The 16,310-nt window shown below is 43.5% G+C and overlaps 1 protein-coding gene across 7 annotated transcripts in view; it reads left to right on the plus strand.

Moving 5' to 3' along the window:
* The window catches only part of INPP4B (inositol polyphosphate-4-phosphatase type II B), a 665,917-nt gene that overhangs the window by 579,713 nt on the left and 69,894 nt on the right, over window positions 1-16,310 (plus strand). For all 7 annotated transcript variants that reach the window (XM_056562903.1, XM_056562897.1, XM_056562899.1 and 4 more), the window contains 3 exons: window positions 6,593-6,710; window positions 12,871-13,011; window positions 15,591-15,688. In XM_056562903.1, the coding sequence (XP_056418878.1) occupies window positions 6,593-6,710; window positions 12,871-13,011; window positions 15,591-15,688 (357 nt within the window). The remainder of the gene's footprint in view (window positions 1-6,592; window positions 6,711-12,870; window positions 13,012-15,590; window positions 15,689-16,310) is intronic.

Raw genomic sequence — 16,310 nt, forward strand, 5'->3', positions numbered from 1 at the left:
TCAGTGATGATACAGTTCATCTGTATCTGGATCAACTCAAGACCAGGCCAACTCCTGTTTGTAACGTAACTGCAACCATAAAGTAAAAACTGAATCTAGATTATTGTATCCAACCTGCTGCCAAAATTACTAAATGGAATTAAGATTTCAACAATAATTGACAATGTATCACTCACTGCAATGCTCTTGGCAGACATACTAAACATATTGTAGACACAAGTCCTCCTACTTAACAGTTAAGTGAGTAGATACAAGTGTACAGGTACAGTACATTCAGAAAGTGTTCTTACCCTTTCAGGGGTTTTTTATTTACATTTTTTATGTTGCAGCCTTATTCTAAAAAAAATACAGTGGTCCCTCAACATACGATGGTAATTCGTTCCAGACGACCCATCGTTTGTCGAATCCATCGTATGTTGAGGGATCCGTGCAATGTAAAGTATAGGAAGCTGTACTCTCCTGTCCCCGCCGCTCCGGACCAGGTCTTCACCGCTCCCGATGCTGTCCCAGGGGCTCCCGATGCTGTCCCGCTGCTCCGGTGTCTTCTTCGCGATCCTCCGGCTTCTTCCGCATCTTCTGCAGGGTCCGGGCCTCGCTTTCTGGTGATGTTATTACGCTGCTGCGCTGGCGCGGCGTGCGTAGTGCGGTAATAATGACGCCGGAAAGCGAGGCCCGGACCCTGGAGAAGATGCGGAAGACACCGGAGGATCGCGAAGTGGACCCGGAGCAGTGGGGATAGGTAAGCGAAACTGCCCGGGATACTTAAACTACTATCCGACAGCAGCTTAAGCATTTTGCGCTGTCGGATAGAAGTTAATGCGATGGCCCCGACATATAAAAGCATTGTATGTCGATGCTGACATCGACATGCCATGGCCTCTGAGAGGCCATCGTATGTCGATTTTATCATATGTCGGGGCCATCGCATGTCGGGGGGTTACTGTATATAAATCATCCGCATCATCATGACAAAGTAAAAACAGAATGTTAGACATCTTTGCTAATTTATTGAAAAGCAAAAAGTAAAATATTGCATTGACAAAAAGTATTCAGACCATTTACTCAGTACTTTTCGGGTGTAATGCCCCAAGGATTGCCCACCTGCATTTGGGGATTTTCTGCCATTGTTCTCTGCAGATCCTTTTAAAGGGGTACTCCGCTGCACAGTGTTTGGAACAAACTGTTCCCTACGCTTAGCCGGAGCCAGTAGCGTGGGACATCATAGCCCCACCCCCTTATGACGTCACATCCCGTCCCCTCAATGCAAGTCTATGAGAGGGGGCGTGGCAGGGTGCCCCCTCCCATAAATTTGCATTGAGGGGGGTGGGGCGTGGTATCTTGATGGGCGGGGCTATGGCGTCACAAGCTCCCGGCGCCAGCGCCAGTGTTCGGAACGGTTTGTTCCAAACGCTGACCAGCAGAGTACCCCTGTAAGCTCTGTCAGGTTGGATGAGGACCGTCAATGGACAGCCATTTTCAGGTCTCTCCAGAAATGTATAAGTTCTGGCTCGACCCCTCACATTTGCAGACATTTACAGAGTTGTCCCTAAGCCACCCCTGTGTTACCTTAGCTGTATGCCTAGGGTCATTGGCCCAGATTTATCAAACTGTGTGAGAGAAAAAGTGGAGAGATTTACCTACAGCGACCAATCACAGCTCAGCTAACGAGCTCTGGTAAAGTGAAACCTGATCTGTGATTGGTTATTATGGGAAAATCTCTTCACTTTTTCTTTCACCCAGTTTGATAAATCTGGGCCAATATTGTCTTATTGAAAGGTAAATCTTCAACTCAGTCTGGGATCTAGAACACTGGATCACGTTTTCATTACAAATATCGCTGTACTTTACTCCATTCAGCTATCCGTCAACACTGACCAGTCTCCCTCTCCCAGATGCTGAAAAACACCCTACAATATGATGCTGCCACCACCATGCTTCACTGTTGGGATTGTATTGGGAATATGATAATGAGCAGTGTCTGGTTTCCTCCTGACATGTCGCTTAGAATTGAGGCCAAAAACTCCAATCTTGTTTGAAATGGACCGGAGAATCTTGTTTCTCATAGTTTTTAAACTCCAGGCAGTTTTCATTTTGTCTTTTAGTGAACAGAGGCTTCTTTCTGTTTACTCTGCCATAAAGCCCAGATAGTGAAGTCCTGCTGTGATGGTTGTCCTTATGGAAGTTTCTTTCATCTGCACACAGCAGCTTTGGAGCTCAGCCAGAATGACCATGGTAATCTTGGTCACCTCTCTTACCATGGCCCTTCTCCCTGGAATCTTTAGTTTGGTTGTTCCAAACTTCTTCCATTTAAAGGGGTATTCCGCCCCTAGACATCTTATCCCCTATCCAAAGGATAGGGGATAAGATGTCAGATCGCCGCGGTCCCGCTGCTGGGGACCCCCAGGGTCCCCGCTGCGGCACCGTGCTATCATTACAGCACAGAGCGAGTTCGCTCTGTGCATAATGACGGGTGATACGGGGGACGGAGCAGCGTGACATCATGGTGCCGCCCCTCGTGACATCATGGCCTGTCCCCTTAATGCAAGTCTATGGGAAGGGGCGTGGTGACCGCCACGCCCCCTCCCATAGACTTGTATTGAAAAGGGCGGGCCGTGACATCACGAGGGGCGGAGCCGTGACATAACAATGCTCCGGCCCCTGTACCGCCCATCATTACGTGCAGAGCGAACTCGCTCTGTGCTGTAATGAGAGCGCAGTGCCGCAGCGGGGATCCCGGGGGTCCCCAGCAGCGGGACCGCGGCGATCTGACATCTTATCCCCTATCCTGTGGATAGGGGATAAGATGTCTAGGGGCTGAATACCCCTTTAAGAATTCTGGAGACCACTGAGCTCTTGGAAACTTTTAGTGGAGCAGAAATTTTTTGTACCCTTCTCCAGATCAGTGGCTGAACACAATGGTGTCTCTGAGCTGTACAGGCAGTTCTTTACCTGCTCATGCCTTGATTTTTAATGCTCTGATTTGCATTGTCAGCTGTAACCTTATATAGACAGGACTGTGTCTTTCTAAATCCTGTCCAATCATCTGAATTTACCACAGGTGACTCCAATCAAGGTTTAGATAAATCTCAAAGATAATCAGTTAAAATGAAAAGCCCCAGAAGCAAAGCATCTGAATACAGTGGTCCCTGAATACAGTGGTCCCAAAAGGACCATCGTTTGTTGAAACCATCGTATGTTGAGGGATCTGTGCAATGTAAAGTATAGGACAGTGGTCTACAACCTGCGGACCTCCAGATGTTGCAAAACTACAACACACAGCATGCCCGGACAGCCGTTGGCTGTCCGGGCATGCTGGGAGTTGTAGTTTTGCAACATCTGGAGGTCCGAAAGTTGAAGACCACTGATATTGGAGGTTATACTCACGTGTCTCCGCCGCTCCGGACCGTCACCGCTCATCACCGCTGCCCTGGATGTCGCCTTCCATCGCTGTTGCCGTGTCCCCGACGCTCCGGCAAGGCCTTTGCTTCCCCGGCATCCTCGCTCTCTGTCGCCGCTCTCCGTTGCTGCCATCATGTCGCTACGCACGCCCTTCCTATTGGATGACGGGATGGCGTGCACAGCGACGTGATGACGATGATGGAGAGCACAGACGATGCAGGGGGTCCCGAAGAGGACGCACCGGAGCCCCGAGGACAGGTAAGTGATCGTCAGCGGACCACACGGGGCACCGTAAATGGCTATCCGGCAGCAGCTGATGCAGTCTGCTCTGCCGGATAGCCGTTTATGCGATGACCCTGACCTACAAAAGCATCGTATGTTGATGCTGCCTTCAGCATGCGATGGCCTCTGAGAGGCCATCGCATGTTGAAATTATCATATGCCGGGGCCATCGTAAGTCGGGGGAATAAATTTTCTGAAAAATTTTAAAATTCGATTTAGACATTCCAAATATGGGGTATTGGTGAAAGGGTTAAAAAAAACTTTCCAAATCCACTGTATATTGACTTCTGGAAAATTCCTACTATGACTAGAGGACAAAAATCACATTAAACACAGAGACAGAAAATGTTTATGCATACATATATAGTTCATAACTCCATTAACAGAACTCTACTTAAATGTAAAGTTATTTGCATTAGTTCTGAACACATCTATTGCTTTTGACTCGGAGCCCAACCTAATTAACCATGTAAATGACAATTCTTCCCAGTTGGTTTTGGTGATCAGTAAGTGATAATCTTCTAACTGCTCACAACATACTGAGTCAGTTCTTTCCTGGAATAATTATTATGACTATCTTGCTTCAGAAACCATGCACAGCCACTTAAAGAACAAGGACGCATAATTTGCTAGATTCTTATACCTGCTTAAAGCTATTGCAGCTGTGATTTACCTACTCAACCAGCAGCTATGAAAATCAGTCATCAACCTCGGCAGCCTAAAGTGAGCTGTAAATCAGTCAACTGAAACGTGTCCAACCAGCTCAGTGTTGTGCACTTCCCCTCTTTACACGCAGAGCATATTAAATGAGCGATGGAGGCAATGAGGATTAACATGCAGCTGGATCGTATCTGCAGTATGAATGGGTGAAAAAATACATTGGTAACCAAAGGTTTTAAAGGGGTACTCCGGTGGAAAACAATTCTTGTCAAAGCAACTGGTGCCAGAAAGTTATACAAATGTGTTAATTACTTCTGTTTAAAAATATTAACCCTTCCAGTACTTATCAGCTGCTGTATGCTGTAGAGGAAGTTGTGTTCTTTCCAGTCTAACCAGAGTGTTCTCTGTTGACACATCTGTCTGTGTCAGGAACTGTCCAGAGCAAGAGAGGTTTGCTATGGGGATTTGCTCCTGCTCTGGGTAGTTCCAGACACAGACAGAGGTGTCAGCAGAGAGCACTGTGGTCAGACTGGAAAGAACTATACAACTTTCGCCGTAGTATACAGCAGCTGATAAGTACTGGAGGGATTAAGATTTTTTATTAGAAGTCATTTACAAATCTGTTTAACTTTCTCGCACCAGTTAATTTAAAAAAAATGTGTTTTCCACTGAAGTACCGCTTTAATGTTAAAGGGATTGTTTCAGCACAAACATTGATGGCACATAGCTAAGATATGTTATTGAAGTCAGACTGGTGAGGCTGCTAAAATGAAGTAGCAGTAATGCTAGAAAATCTCTGTGCCACTACGTCTGCTGTCTACTTTGATAAAAAAAAAATTTTTTGAGTGGCTGAATATTTGGCTATAGAGTATGATGTGCTGTTCATTCAGCCTCGAAAAATAGTAGATACCCCAGAGGTTGATTTCTTTCTGATCACTTTTTTTTGGCTGAAAAATAGCTAAGTCAGTTGTTGACCAAGGGACAGTCACCGACTACAGACAAAGCAGTGGAGGGAAGACCCTAGTGCAGCCAGTTGTCTCACATCTATATACACTTTTGGGTAGTGTGATATTGGTGTCTGCCTGACATGCCTTTATGACACGCTGAAAGATATATAGCTATGCTGACAGATTTTGAGATGGGGTATATCGTTGGACTGAGAGAAGCAGGATGGTCATTTTGACAAATTGCACGCCATTTAGGCCATTTTGACCAAGTTGTTACAAGGTGTTGGGGCAGTGGGAAGACAAAGAGAACAGAGGGAGCAGAGGAAACACACACCGGGAATAGTCTCCTGACAGAATACCAGCAGAGATGATTGTTTGATTCACTGACTAGCACAAGGAACTCCCACAGTTTCGTTGTACACAATATAGAAACAGGCGGCCCCTTCATTACACACCCATGTGTCTTTCCAGACCAGTTCCAGGGGCTTAGCAGATGGAAATTTGGAGTCACAGCTAGCCACTGTCACCTTAGTTTGCAGTGACATTTTAATCGAGAAGCTTGGACTGCTACAGACTGGAACCGTACTGTTTTTAGCATCAAATCAAGGTTCAGTTTGGGATCTGACAATGGGTTTCAGTGTGGAGGCCTGATGGGGAGTTCTTCAAGCCGGCCTTTGCTGTGAAGTAACACATTGCCCCAACTGGTGTCATGATCTGAGGAGCCATCACTTAGGACAGTTGGTCACCCCTAGTAGTGATTTGAGGTACACTAACAGCTCTGCAATATTTGTGGGACATCCTGTGGCCACGTTTCCTCTCATGGCCAGGCTGCCAACTGTCTCAGATTGCAACACTACCTTGGCTTGTTTAGTTGCCAAATTTACCGTCATTCAAGCATTTATGGCAAACCAGCTTCAGCAACCTATGATTATACAGCATCCACAGGCGCAGCTACAACTTTTGACGACAAATATGCGTCAGGAAGCCATAAGGAACCAGTATTCTTCTATGCCAAACCTTCTCTTATCTTGTATCCCGGCTAGAGGTAGCCAAACAGGATACCCTCTTTCAATTGTACAGTTTTCCGCAATAAATCTGTTCTTTCAAGATAATATTCAATTGCATATATTATCTTTCCATTCACACATATTCACACTCCTTCTTGGTGTATTATTTTTCCTCAATGAGTGTATATATACAGAAAATAAAATATAACTGATTTTCAGTATGTTTTTATTCTTGGAAGTTATTTGCATAGACAAATTGCACATTTATGTCTCATTTGTTATCCATGTTGTACCTAGGCGAAGAAGTGGGAATGCTAGAAGACATGGCTGTTGGCATTTCAGATTTGAGGCACGTAGTATTTAAAATAACTGAAGCTACATCGGATGACTTTCTTCCTGTTGTGACTGGGAGACGGTAAGAATTGCTTGTACCAGACATAGGCTTTCGCACATCTTTGAATATTAGATTAAGAAAACATTTTGTTTTTCCAAGCGCATAAGATTTCACAAGTAATTAGTGTTATGGGGCATTGTGGGCCTGAAATTGCCAAAATCAATTCCCTGGTATTGAATCTCAAGTTATATCTTTGTACTTGTATCTTTTCTTTGTTTGGAGTAAATACTTCCATGTATAAAGCTGACATTTTCTTTTATGAATAAAGACAGTGACAGACTTGTATGTCCAACATTAAGTCACATTTCAAAACAGTTATTCATGGATTTTTTTTTTCTGTTTGTTGATATTATTACTGCTAAAATATTATGTTTGTTTTATTTTACTGTCATTCTTGTCATGGGAAATTTCCGTTTCATATAGCATAGTGGCACTATCCCTTTTTAAAATATATGATCACCTTTGGATCATTTAACAGTTTACAAACAGAATTAGAGGAATTTCAGAGAAATACAGTGTTCATACATTGCTGGGCTCGATGTTGATTTTATCCTTCCTTTCTTCCAAGATGAGAAGTCTAAGCAGGACCTACCCATTCCTAAGGGACATTGCTATTGCTAGTGATTTGCTGAGCAGGCAGGTCCTGCTCTGACTCCACATTTCAGAAGCAGGGAAAAGTAAGAGAAATCCATAGGCCGGGAGTTGTAGTGGACAGGGGTAGGTAGCATTGGTTGTTTATTTTTACATCAATCCCAGCAGCACATAAAAAAATAAAAAATTTAACCAGATTACCCCATTTTTATGGACATAAAACATGAGTACCTTAGTAAATACACCACATTACAGTGCTGAACTTGAATTGCATTTTGTAAAAGGAAAAGGGTATGTTTACAGTGCAGATATGTTTCAGAAAATCCATTCCATGTAGAAATGAGCAATCTTTTTAAAAATTTGATTCGGCCGAGTCGCCGAATTTTCCGGAAAAAAATGGTTTTGGGTCGAATTTATTTGCAGCGAATCTATATTAAAAAACGGCTATTTCTAGCCTAAAGAGAGCCTCAATAGGGGTGTAGAACACTTGGCTTTGCTGGGGTAGTGAAATATTACTGTTATTCAGTATGACATGAAGATTACAGGCATGGCTATTAGAATAGCTGCCGAAGAGCAGCACAATGACATAGCCTGGAGGTGGCATCAGTATTAGCAGACCATATAGTGGCTGAATGACACAGCCTGGAGGTGTTGGCACCATGAGGAGACCATATAGTGGCTGAATGACACAGCGTGGAGGTGTTGGCAGCATGAGGAGACCATATAGAGGCTGAAAGGCACAGCTTGGAGTTGGCTGAAGCATGAGGAGACCATATAGTGGCTGAATGGCACAGCCTGGAGGTGGCTGAAACATGAGGACACTATATAGTGGCTGAATGCCACAGCCTGGAGGTGACAGAAGCGTGAGGAGACAATTGGAATGTCAAATTTTTTAATTTAAATTTAATATTTTGAAATTGAGGATTTTGAAATTAAAATTTTGACTCCCAAGTTTTAGTGTCCTGGGCCCCAGCATTTTGGTACAAAGGACCAAATCTAACAATGAGTCACATGTCACATGGCAGCACAATGACAGATCCTGGAGGTGGCATCAGTATGAGGAGACCATATAGTATCTGAATGGCACAGCCTAGAGCGCTGAAGCATGAGGAGACCATATAGTGTCTGAATGGCATAGCCTGGAGGTGGCTGAAGCATGAGGAGGCCATATAGTGTCTGAATGGCACAGCCTGGAGATAGCTGAAGCATGAGGAGACCATATAGTGGCTAAATGGCACAGCCTGAAGTTGGCTGAAGCATGAAGAGACTATATAGTGTCTGAATGGCACAGCCTGGAGGGGGCTGAAGCATGAGGAGACCATATAGTGGCTGAATGGCACAGCTTGGAGTTAACTGAAGCATGAGGAGACCATATACAGTGGTCCCTCAACATACGATGGTAATTCGTTCCAAACGAGCCATCGTTTGTCGAATCCATCGTATGTTGAGGGATTCGTGCAATGTAAAGTATAGGAAGCTGTACTCACCTGTCCCCGCCGCTCGAGATGGTGTCCCCGCCGCTCCCGATGGTGATCCCGGGCCTCCGCTGGGCTCTCCGCTGTCTTCTCCTGTCCTCCGCTGTCTTCTCCGGTCCTCTTCTGTCTTCTCCGGTCCTCTTCTGTCTTCCGCAAGGCCTTACTGAGCCTGCGTAGCGACGTCATTACGCCGCTGCGTACGCCATTCCTATTGGATGGCGTGAGCAGCAGCGTATTGACGTCATCGGAGAGGGCCGAGAAGACACAGGAAGACCAGCGCTGGACCCGGAGGGCACCCCGGAGCATCGTGGAGGGGTAAGTAATGCTTACCGCACCACACGGGGAACATTAAGCTGCTATCCGGCAGCAGCTTAAGCATTTGGCGCTGCCGGATAGCACTTAATGCGATGGCCCCGACATAAAAAAGCATCGTATGTCGATGCTGACATCGACATGCGATGGCCTCTGAGAGGCCATCGTATGTCGATTTCATCATATGTCGGGGCCATCGTAGGTCGGGGGGTCATTGTAGTGGCTGAATGGCACAGCCTGGAGGTGGCTGAAGCATGAGGAAACCATATAGTGGCTGAATGGCACAACCTGGAGTTGGCTAAAGCATGAGGAGTCTATATAGTGTCTGAATGGCACAGCCTGGAGGTAGCTGAAGCATGAGGAGACCATGTAGTGTCTGAATGGCACAGCCTGAAGATGGCTGAAGCATGAGGAAGCAATATAGTGTCTGAATGGCACAGCCTGGAGATTGCTGAAGCATGAGGAGACCATATAGTGGCTGAATGGCACAGCCTGGAGTTGTCTGAAGCATGAGAAGAAACCATCATATAGTGGCTGAATGGCATAGCCTGTAGTGTGCTGAAGCATGAGGAGACCATATAGTGTCTGAATGGCATAGCCTGGAGATGGCTGAAGCATGAGGAGACCCCATATGTTATCCTCCTCTGGATGCTTGATGAAAAACTGCCACAACGCCGAGTAGCTGAATTTACCACCAACAGTCCGCACTAATTGACTGCTACTGCCGCCATCTCCAGGAACCCCTGTTCCACTACCTTTTGGGAAGGTAGGCTGCCGCAAAGCAAGTGGTCTCCCCCGGGCACATTTGGCTCCAGAATTTCTACTTCTTTCACCATGCTGACTGACAACCATGCTACCACCTTGCTGGCTCAGTTGCTGCCTCACGAGCAGCCTGCAACTCTCTTCTGATGAGGATGAAGCCCCTTCTGCACCCGGCTCCCAATTGCAATCGGCTTCATCATCATCAACAAGTGTCTGCACGTCACTGATGTCCTCCTCAGGTTCCTCAACAGTGTCTGCTTTAGGACCCCGAACGCTGAAAACACCGCCTCCCACGTCACTCGCCTCATCACTACTTGCCTGACTAGCAGAGAAAGCTGCAGATGTCTCCTCCACTCCTTGGCTGGGCAGTAGCTGCTGACTGTCCTCTATTAGATCATCCTCACTGAATAGTGGAGCTGAACCCACAGCATAAGATACTTCTTTAGGGGAGGGAACAGCATAGGACATAGGCAATGGGAGGACAGGGACTGCTCCCGAGCCATGCTAACTGAGGGTTGTGTCTGAGGAACCCACCAACTGTTGCCTGGGGGTATTAGATGTCACTTATGATGAAGTAGATGACCGTGTTAACCAATTGAGGAGGGCAGATGGGTTGCTGGTCGAGACACGACCGCTAGCTGATACCGGGAGCTCAGGCCTCTCACTGCGACTCCTGCTGCCACTCGCCCCTGTGCATGTCCTGGCACTTCTCTGCCTGACATACTTAGTGCGTATATCAGTGGAGTACAATACGCTTCACTACGCTTAAAACAGTATTTGTCTAGAAAAGCAGCTGGTGTGTACTTTTGACTGTCCTTTCACAGTATCTAGACCCTTTACAGATTAACAGGTACAAAATAGTACACTACTTAAATGTACGTATGTAGTATTCACTTATGAGGGCATAAAAATGCGCTACACTACTCTTAAAAAAAGTATCTGAGTACAACACCAGCCGGTGAGTACTTTTACCTGGACTTTCACACTATCTAGGTCCTTCATAGATTAACAGGTACAAAATAGTACACGACTTAGATTTAGGTATATGGTACGCACTTATGAGGGCAGGAAAATGCGCTACAGTATGCTTAAAAAATTTATTTTTGCACACCAGCAGTATACAACAGTGCTGCAGCACACAGTCGCTGTGTGCTAAACACAAAATTGCACTCTTTCACAGACTATTAGGAATGGACTGCTTGGTATGTATTATATTGTCTACAGACTAGTATAACCAGCAGACCATTTGTGGTGGAACAAACAGGGCAGAAAAATGCAATACAGTACGCTTAAAAAACGTATTTGTGTAAAACACCAGCGGGCGATTACTTTTGGCTGTCCTTTCACAGTATGTAGGCCCTTGACAGATTACAGGTACAAAATAGTACACAACTTAGATGTAGGTATGTGGTATGCACTCATGAGGGCAGAAAAATGTGCTTTCCTTTCACCAGCCAGTGATGACTTATGGCTGTCCTTTCACAGTATGTAGGCCCTTGACAGATTAACAGGTACAAAATAGTACACCACTTAGATGTAGGTATGTGGTATGCACTTATGAGGGCAGAAAAATGTGCTACAGTACGCTAAAAAAAAAATTGCCAACAACACCAGCAGTTCAAAACAATGCTGCAGATCACAGTCACTGTGTACGAAACCCAAAATTGCAAAAGGCCTCTCTCTCAAATACTATTAGGAATGGACTGCTGGGTATGGATTATTCTGTCTACAGACAAGTATAACCAGCAGACCAGTTGTTGTGGAACAGACACAGATTTGCCCTAAAAAAATATTTCTCCCTTTTCTGAAAACTTATTTCTCCCTTTAATAATTTCATGTTATTGAATGTTTATTTCTACAGTATGCACATGGTGTTTATAAACCTCATTCTGTATAATAGAAAAGTTGTGGCAATATTTTCAACAAAATCTGCCATATGTGAACATATGGCAAAGCTACAATCCTATTTCTCCTAGTTGCTACATGTAAGCCCCCTGGTATCACAATACAGATTAAGAATCACGAGTGAGTGCAGAGAGAGGCATTACTTTTAGCTTTTGGGCCTTGATGCAAAATCTGCAACAGGACCCCATGTGGCAAATATATTACCCATGGGGCAGATGGGCTTTGGGCCCCCCTTTGGCTTCAGGGCCCCAGTGGGATTTCTACCTCGGCACCCCTATAGCTGTGCCATTGATTGAGTGAACATAAGAAATGCAAAGTAACTATAGAGTTATTAAAAAAGTTATGTAGTATGTATATGTTGCTATCCTGCACTATTGTACAAAAATGTTTAGACATGTAAATCTTCAATTTTAGGTAATATTTAGACCTGTGGCTCTCAAATTGTGACAGCCAACCACTTATTTTCTGCAACATCCAGATACCCTTAGGTGGAGACCACAGTCAAGTTTCAAAGGCTAACCATTATTTATTACATTACATTCACAATATTAGGTGCTAAAGAATGAAACTAAGGCCACTTTCATATAGCAGTATTTTAAGTCAACACCTAGAATGAATCCAGAACACACACAGCTACAAATCTTACCAAACCATAGTCTGTTTAGTTAGTCTTTTAGTCTTCTGGTTTTGGCTTACACATAGTGCTACAAAATACTGACCAAAAAACCCATGAAATAGACCTTAGGGCTCCTGCACACGACAATATCATAACACTGTTCCAGTTCTGTGTGGTTTGGAGTTGTAATAAAGTGGTATTTTCATGCTATAGAGGTTTTCTTATCTGCGAGATGCCATATGTTTGCATTTTCACAGACAATAAACTTAATCTACACCATTGGCATAGTCATCTGCATTACAAAAACAAAGTATTAGTATAAAGTGCACCTGTTTTTACAATGTGTTCCTGAGGCCTAGATTACTATAGGAATATGACAATGAGTTTACCTCGTTTCTTTCTGCCCTGTTTTTGTTACACAAAATCTAGGGCAAGAGCATACCTGTGAAATGAGCTAAAAGCCTATTATAAATCCAAAATGAAATTTAGTTTTCATTATTATCGTACATTTTCTTTCTAGGGAGCACTATGAGGTTGAGGTCAAACTTCCAACCAAAATGTTTGAGCTTCTGCCGCAAGAGATAAAAGATGGAAAATCGCTGAGAGTTTACCCAGTGCTTTTTAATGTTGGAATTAATGAGCAACAAACAATCGCAGAGAGGTAAGGAAGCTACCCATCTGAAAGGAGCCGGAAAGCCTGAAATTGTAGGCAAGTCTCATTTAGTGTGATTGTAAATGAGACAAAAATGACTCACAAACACCATGACAGATAATTGATTGCATAACTTTTTGTGTAAGTTAAAATAGAGATTAGTACAAATATGTCCTTTTTGTCTTTTTTAAATATATTATCTGCATGTTACATAAATATTTAAATATATGAGTATTTATTAACATGAAGGCTTGAGTTGATTTCAGTCACGTGATATATACTGACAATACACAGGTCAGTTTGCTTCCATTACATACCTAATTTCTAATGTTGATAACTTTTTACAAAAAGTCACTTTGATCAGTATTATGTATTTTATAGTTAGTGTCTATGGTTAACACATGTTTTTTTTACATGATTATAGTGGCAGAATTATTGGCTTTACTAGAGGTCTCACCATTCAGTGTAATACGGCCTGTATAGACAGTAAGGTGAATTAAGGTGAATTACTGGTCCAGCCTTACAAGCTCAAAAGTGGTTAAAAGCTAAAAAGTGTTAGCCAGTTGTAATTTTTTTCCCAGAATTGTCCCTAAATATTTTTCTCGCTGTTAGGACCTTACAGTGAGAACAACCATTTTAACTCATACCTGTATAATACAGACCCCAGAATCAGTCCCCACTATAATACAGACCCCAGAATCAGTCCCCACGATAATACAGACCCCACCTGAATCAGTCCTCACTATATTACAGACCCCAGAATCAGACCCCACTATAATACAGACCCCAGAATCAGACCCCACCATAATACAGACCCCAAAATCAGACCCTACCATAATACAGACCCCAGAATCAGACCCCACCATAATACAGACCCCAGAATGAGTCCTCATTATAATACAGGCCCCAGAATCAGACCCCACCATTATACGGACCCCAGAATCAGACCCTACCATAATACAGACCCCAGAATCAGACCCCACCATAATACAGACCCCAGAATCAGTCCCCACCATAATACAGACCCCACCATAATACAGACCCCAGAATCAGACCCCGCCATATTAGTCAGGTAGGGAAGTAGCCAGTGCTCCTCCACATCCAAATAATCACCCCCCCTCCCTGTCACCTCCTCCCACCCCCGTCACCTGCACCCCCCTCCCCGTCACCTGCAGGTGCTGTCACCCCCCATAACCCCTCCCCCCTGTACCTCTCATCACCATTGTAGGCTCCTAACCACCACCCACCCTCCACGCAAGTTCACCTACCCTGCCGGGGATTGGTGCAACAGCATGAGGCAGCTGCTGCTCCTGTCACTACACGGGGAGGATCGTCTATGGTGGATCGTCTATGGTCTGTTTTTAAAACAGGTTTGAAGGCAGATTCTTGTTATGTGGAGCAGTTTTGCCATCTGTATCATGCATATTTATGATTTGCACAGTATTACAGGCCAAAAGAAAACCAGGTCTGAAATGAAGGGATATACGTGATTAACTGTTTATAGGCGGATCTGGCTTTTCTTATCTCTGGCTGCCCAGAAAGTTCTGATAAGTTGTCCCTTGTGTTTCTACCTCTATATATATACGGTGCTCATCCCCTCTCTTTAGCTTGGCAACAGTAGCAGCAGTTCGTTGGTAACTTTAACCAGCACTATGCCATGGCAATTAAAGTCACGTACAGGTGGGAATGAGATCCATACGATCACTTTTTATAAGTGTATGTAACTTTTGAAGCTCCTACCAATCAGCTGTTTCACTAGGGGGAAGCTGTTATACAGGCAGTCATACTGATGTGAAAATAGAGTATTTAACAGCATATAGCAATTTTTCCACCTACACAAGGATCTTTGAGAAGCCCTGCATGGGGCAAAACATTGCTATTGGATAAAGATATGACATTGTTTCACCTGGACAGATGCTGTCAAAGGGCACGTTCACACGAACATAATCAGCTGTGGATTTTCCGCACTGGAAATCCACAGGAGGTTTTGTTGCTACCCACTGACTTCAATAGGTCCACAGCAGATCTATAAATCTAACTTTACTATCGCAGCTGCAGACCCAATAAAGTCAATGTATAACAAAATGTTCACATGTAAACGTACCCAAATAATTAATTTTATGGTCGCCTTTATATGGTAGCCATAAGAGGTTGCTGGCAATTTTTCGCTTCCCATCTAAACCCTTTATATTGAATTGGAGGGTGTTTTTTGTGTTGTTACAGTTTTTTTTTTTTTTTTTTATTTGCCACCTATTCAAATAAATAGCTCTGGCCCCATAGATGGAAAGTTCATATGCAATAATAGGGCCTATAGAAATAGGGGTTGTCATGAGGCACCCCCGTTGAATTTAGTAAATTGGGCTCATTGTAAATTATATTATTATATTGTTTTAGAAGTTGTTGCTGTTAATTGTAACACTCGTGTGCTTATTTTTGTTACAAAGACATGACATGGAAAGGCCACACGCACATTTAAATACATGATTAGACTCATCTGTCATAGTCTCCAGTGGGGCCAGCATTTATCTCAAGAATTGTTTTATCGATACTCCCGGAGAAGCTTTCTTAATTAATTTTCTCCTTTGCAGGTTCGGCGACACCTCCTTACAAGAAAGTATAAACCAAGACAATGTGGAATACTTGGAAGAATATTACAGACTGTGCACAGATAAAACATCTCCAGGCTGTAAGTATAGTTACTGCCTAAAACACTACACTAGCTAGAAGCACAGTGTACTGTATGTAATTATTTTATTTTTATGGTTTAATGGGAATGAGGCTTTGATCTACTTTGCATTTGCACAAGAGCCTACTGTGACTTTGTATTAATCAGAGGAAAGAAACACACACAGTGTGCTAGATTTAATCTGGTGGTGTCAGGAAAATGAATATGTGAGCACTATAGCACATATAACATCCAGGCTGTAACCACTCTGCTTTGTCCTATAAATACAAATGATTTCTTACTCTTTTTTTTTTATACTGTTTGATAAATGGAAATATCTGCCTAGAGCTGTATGTATTATGTGTTATAATTTTGCTATCTATTGTCTGTTATTTTTATTGCTCCTACATAAATCACAGCGCTGCGCAGAGATTTAAACGGTGCTTTGAGAATTATATATTAACATACGTAAGTAACAGGTAGGCTTGATGTTTACTGTACATACCTCCGTACAAAAAAGACTAACAACCATGTATAGCAAAAATGTATTACAATTACTTTATTTAAAGACATACAATATAAAAGATTGGTTTAACAAAAAACAAAAAGCATACATGTAGTTGCGTCATTACACCCACATGGA

This window comes from Hyla sarda, chromosome 1, assembly GCF_029499605.1.
Source record: "Hyla sarda isolate aHylSar1 chromosome 1, aHylSar1.hap1, whole genome shotgun sequence".
Classification (NCBI taxonomy): Eukaryota; Metazoa; Chordata; class Amphibia; order Anura; family Hylidae; genus Hyla; species Hyla sarda.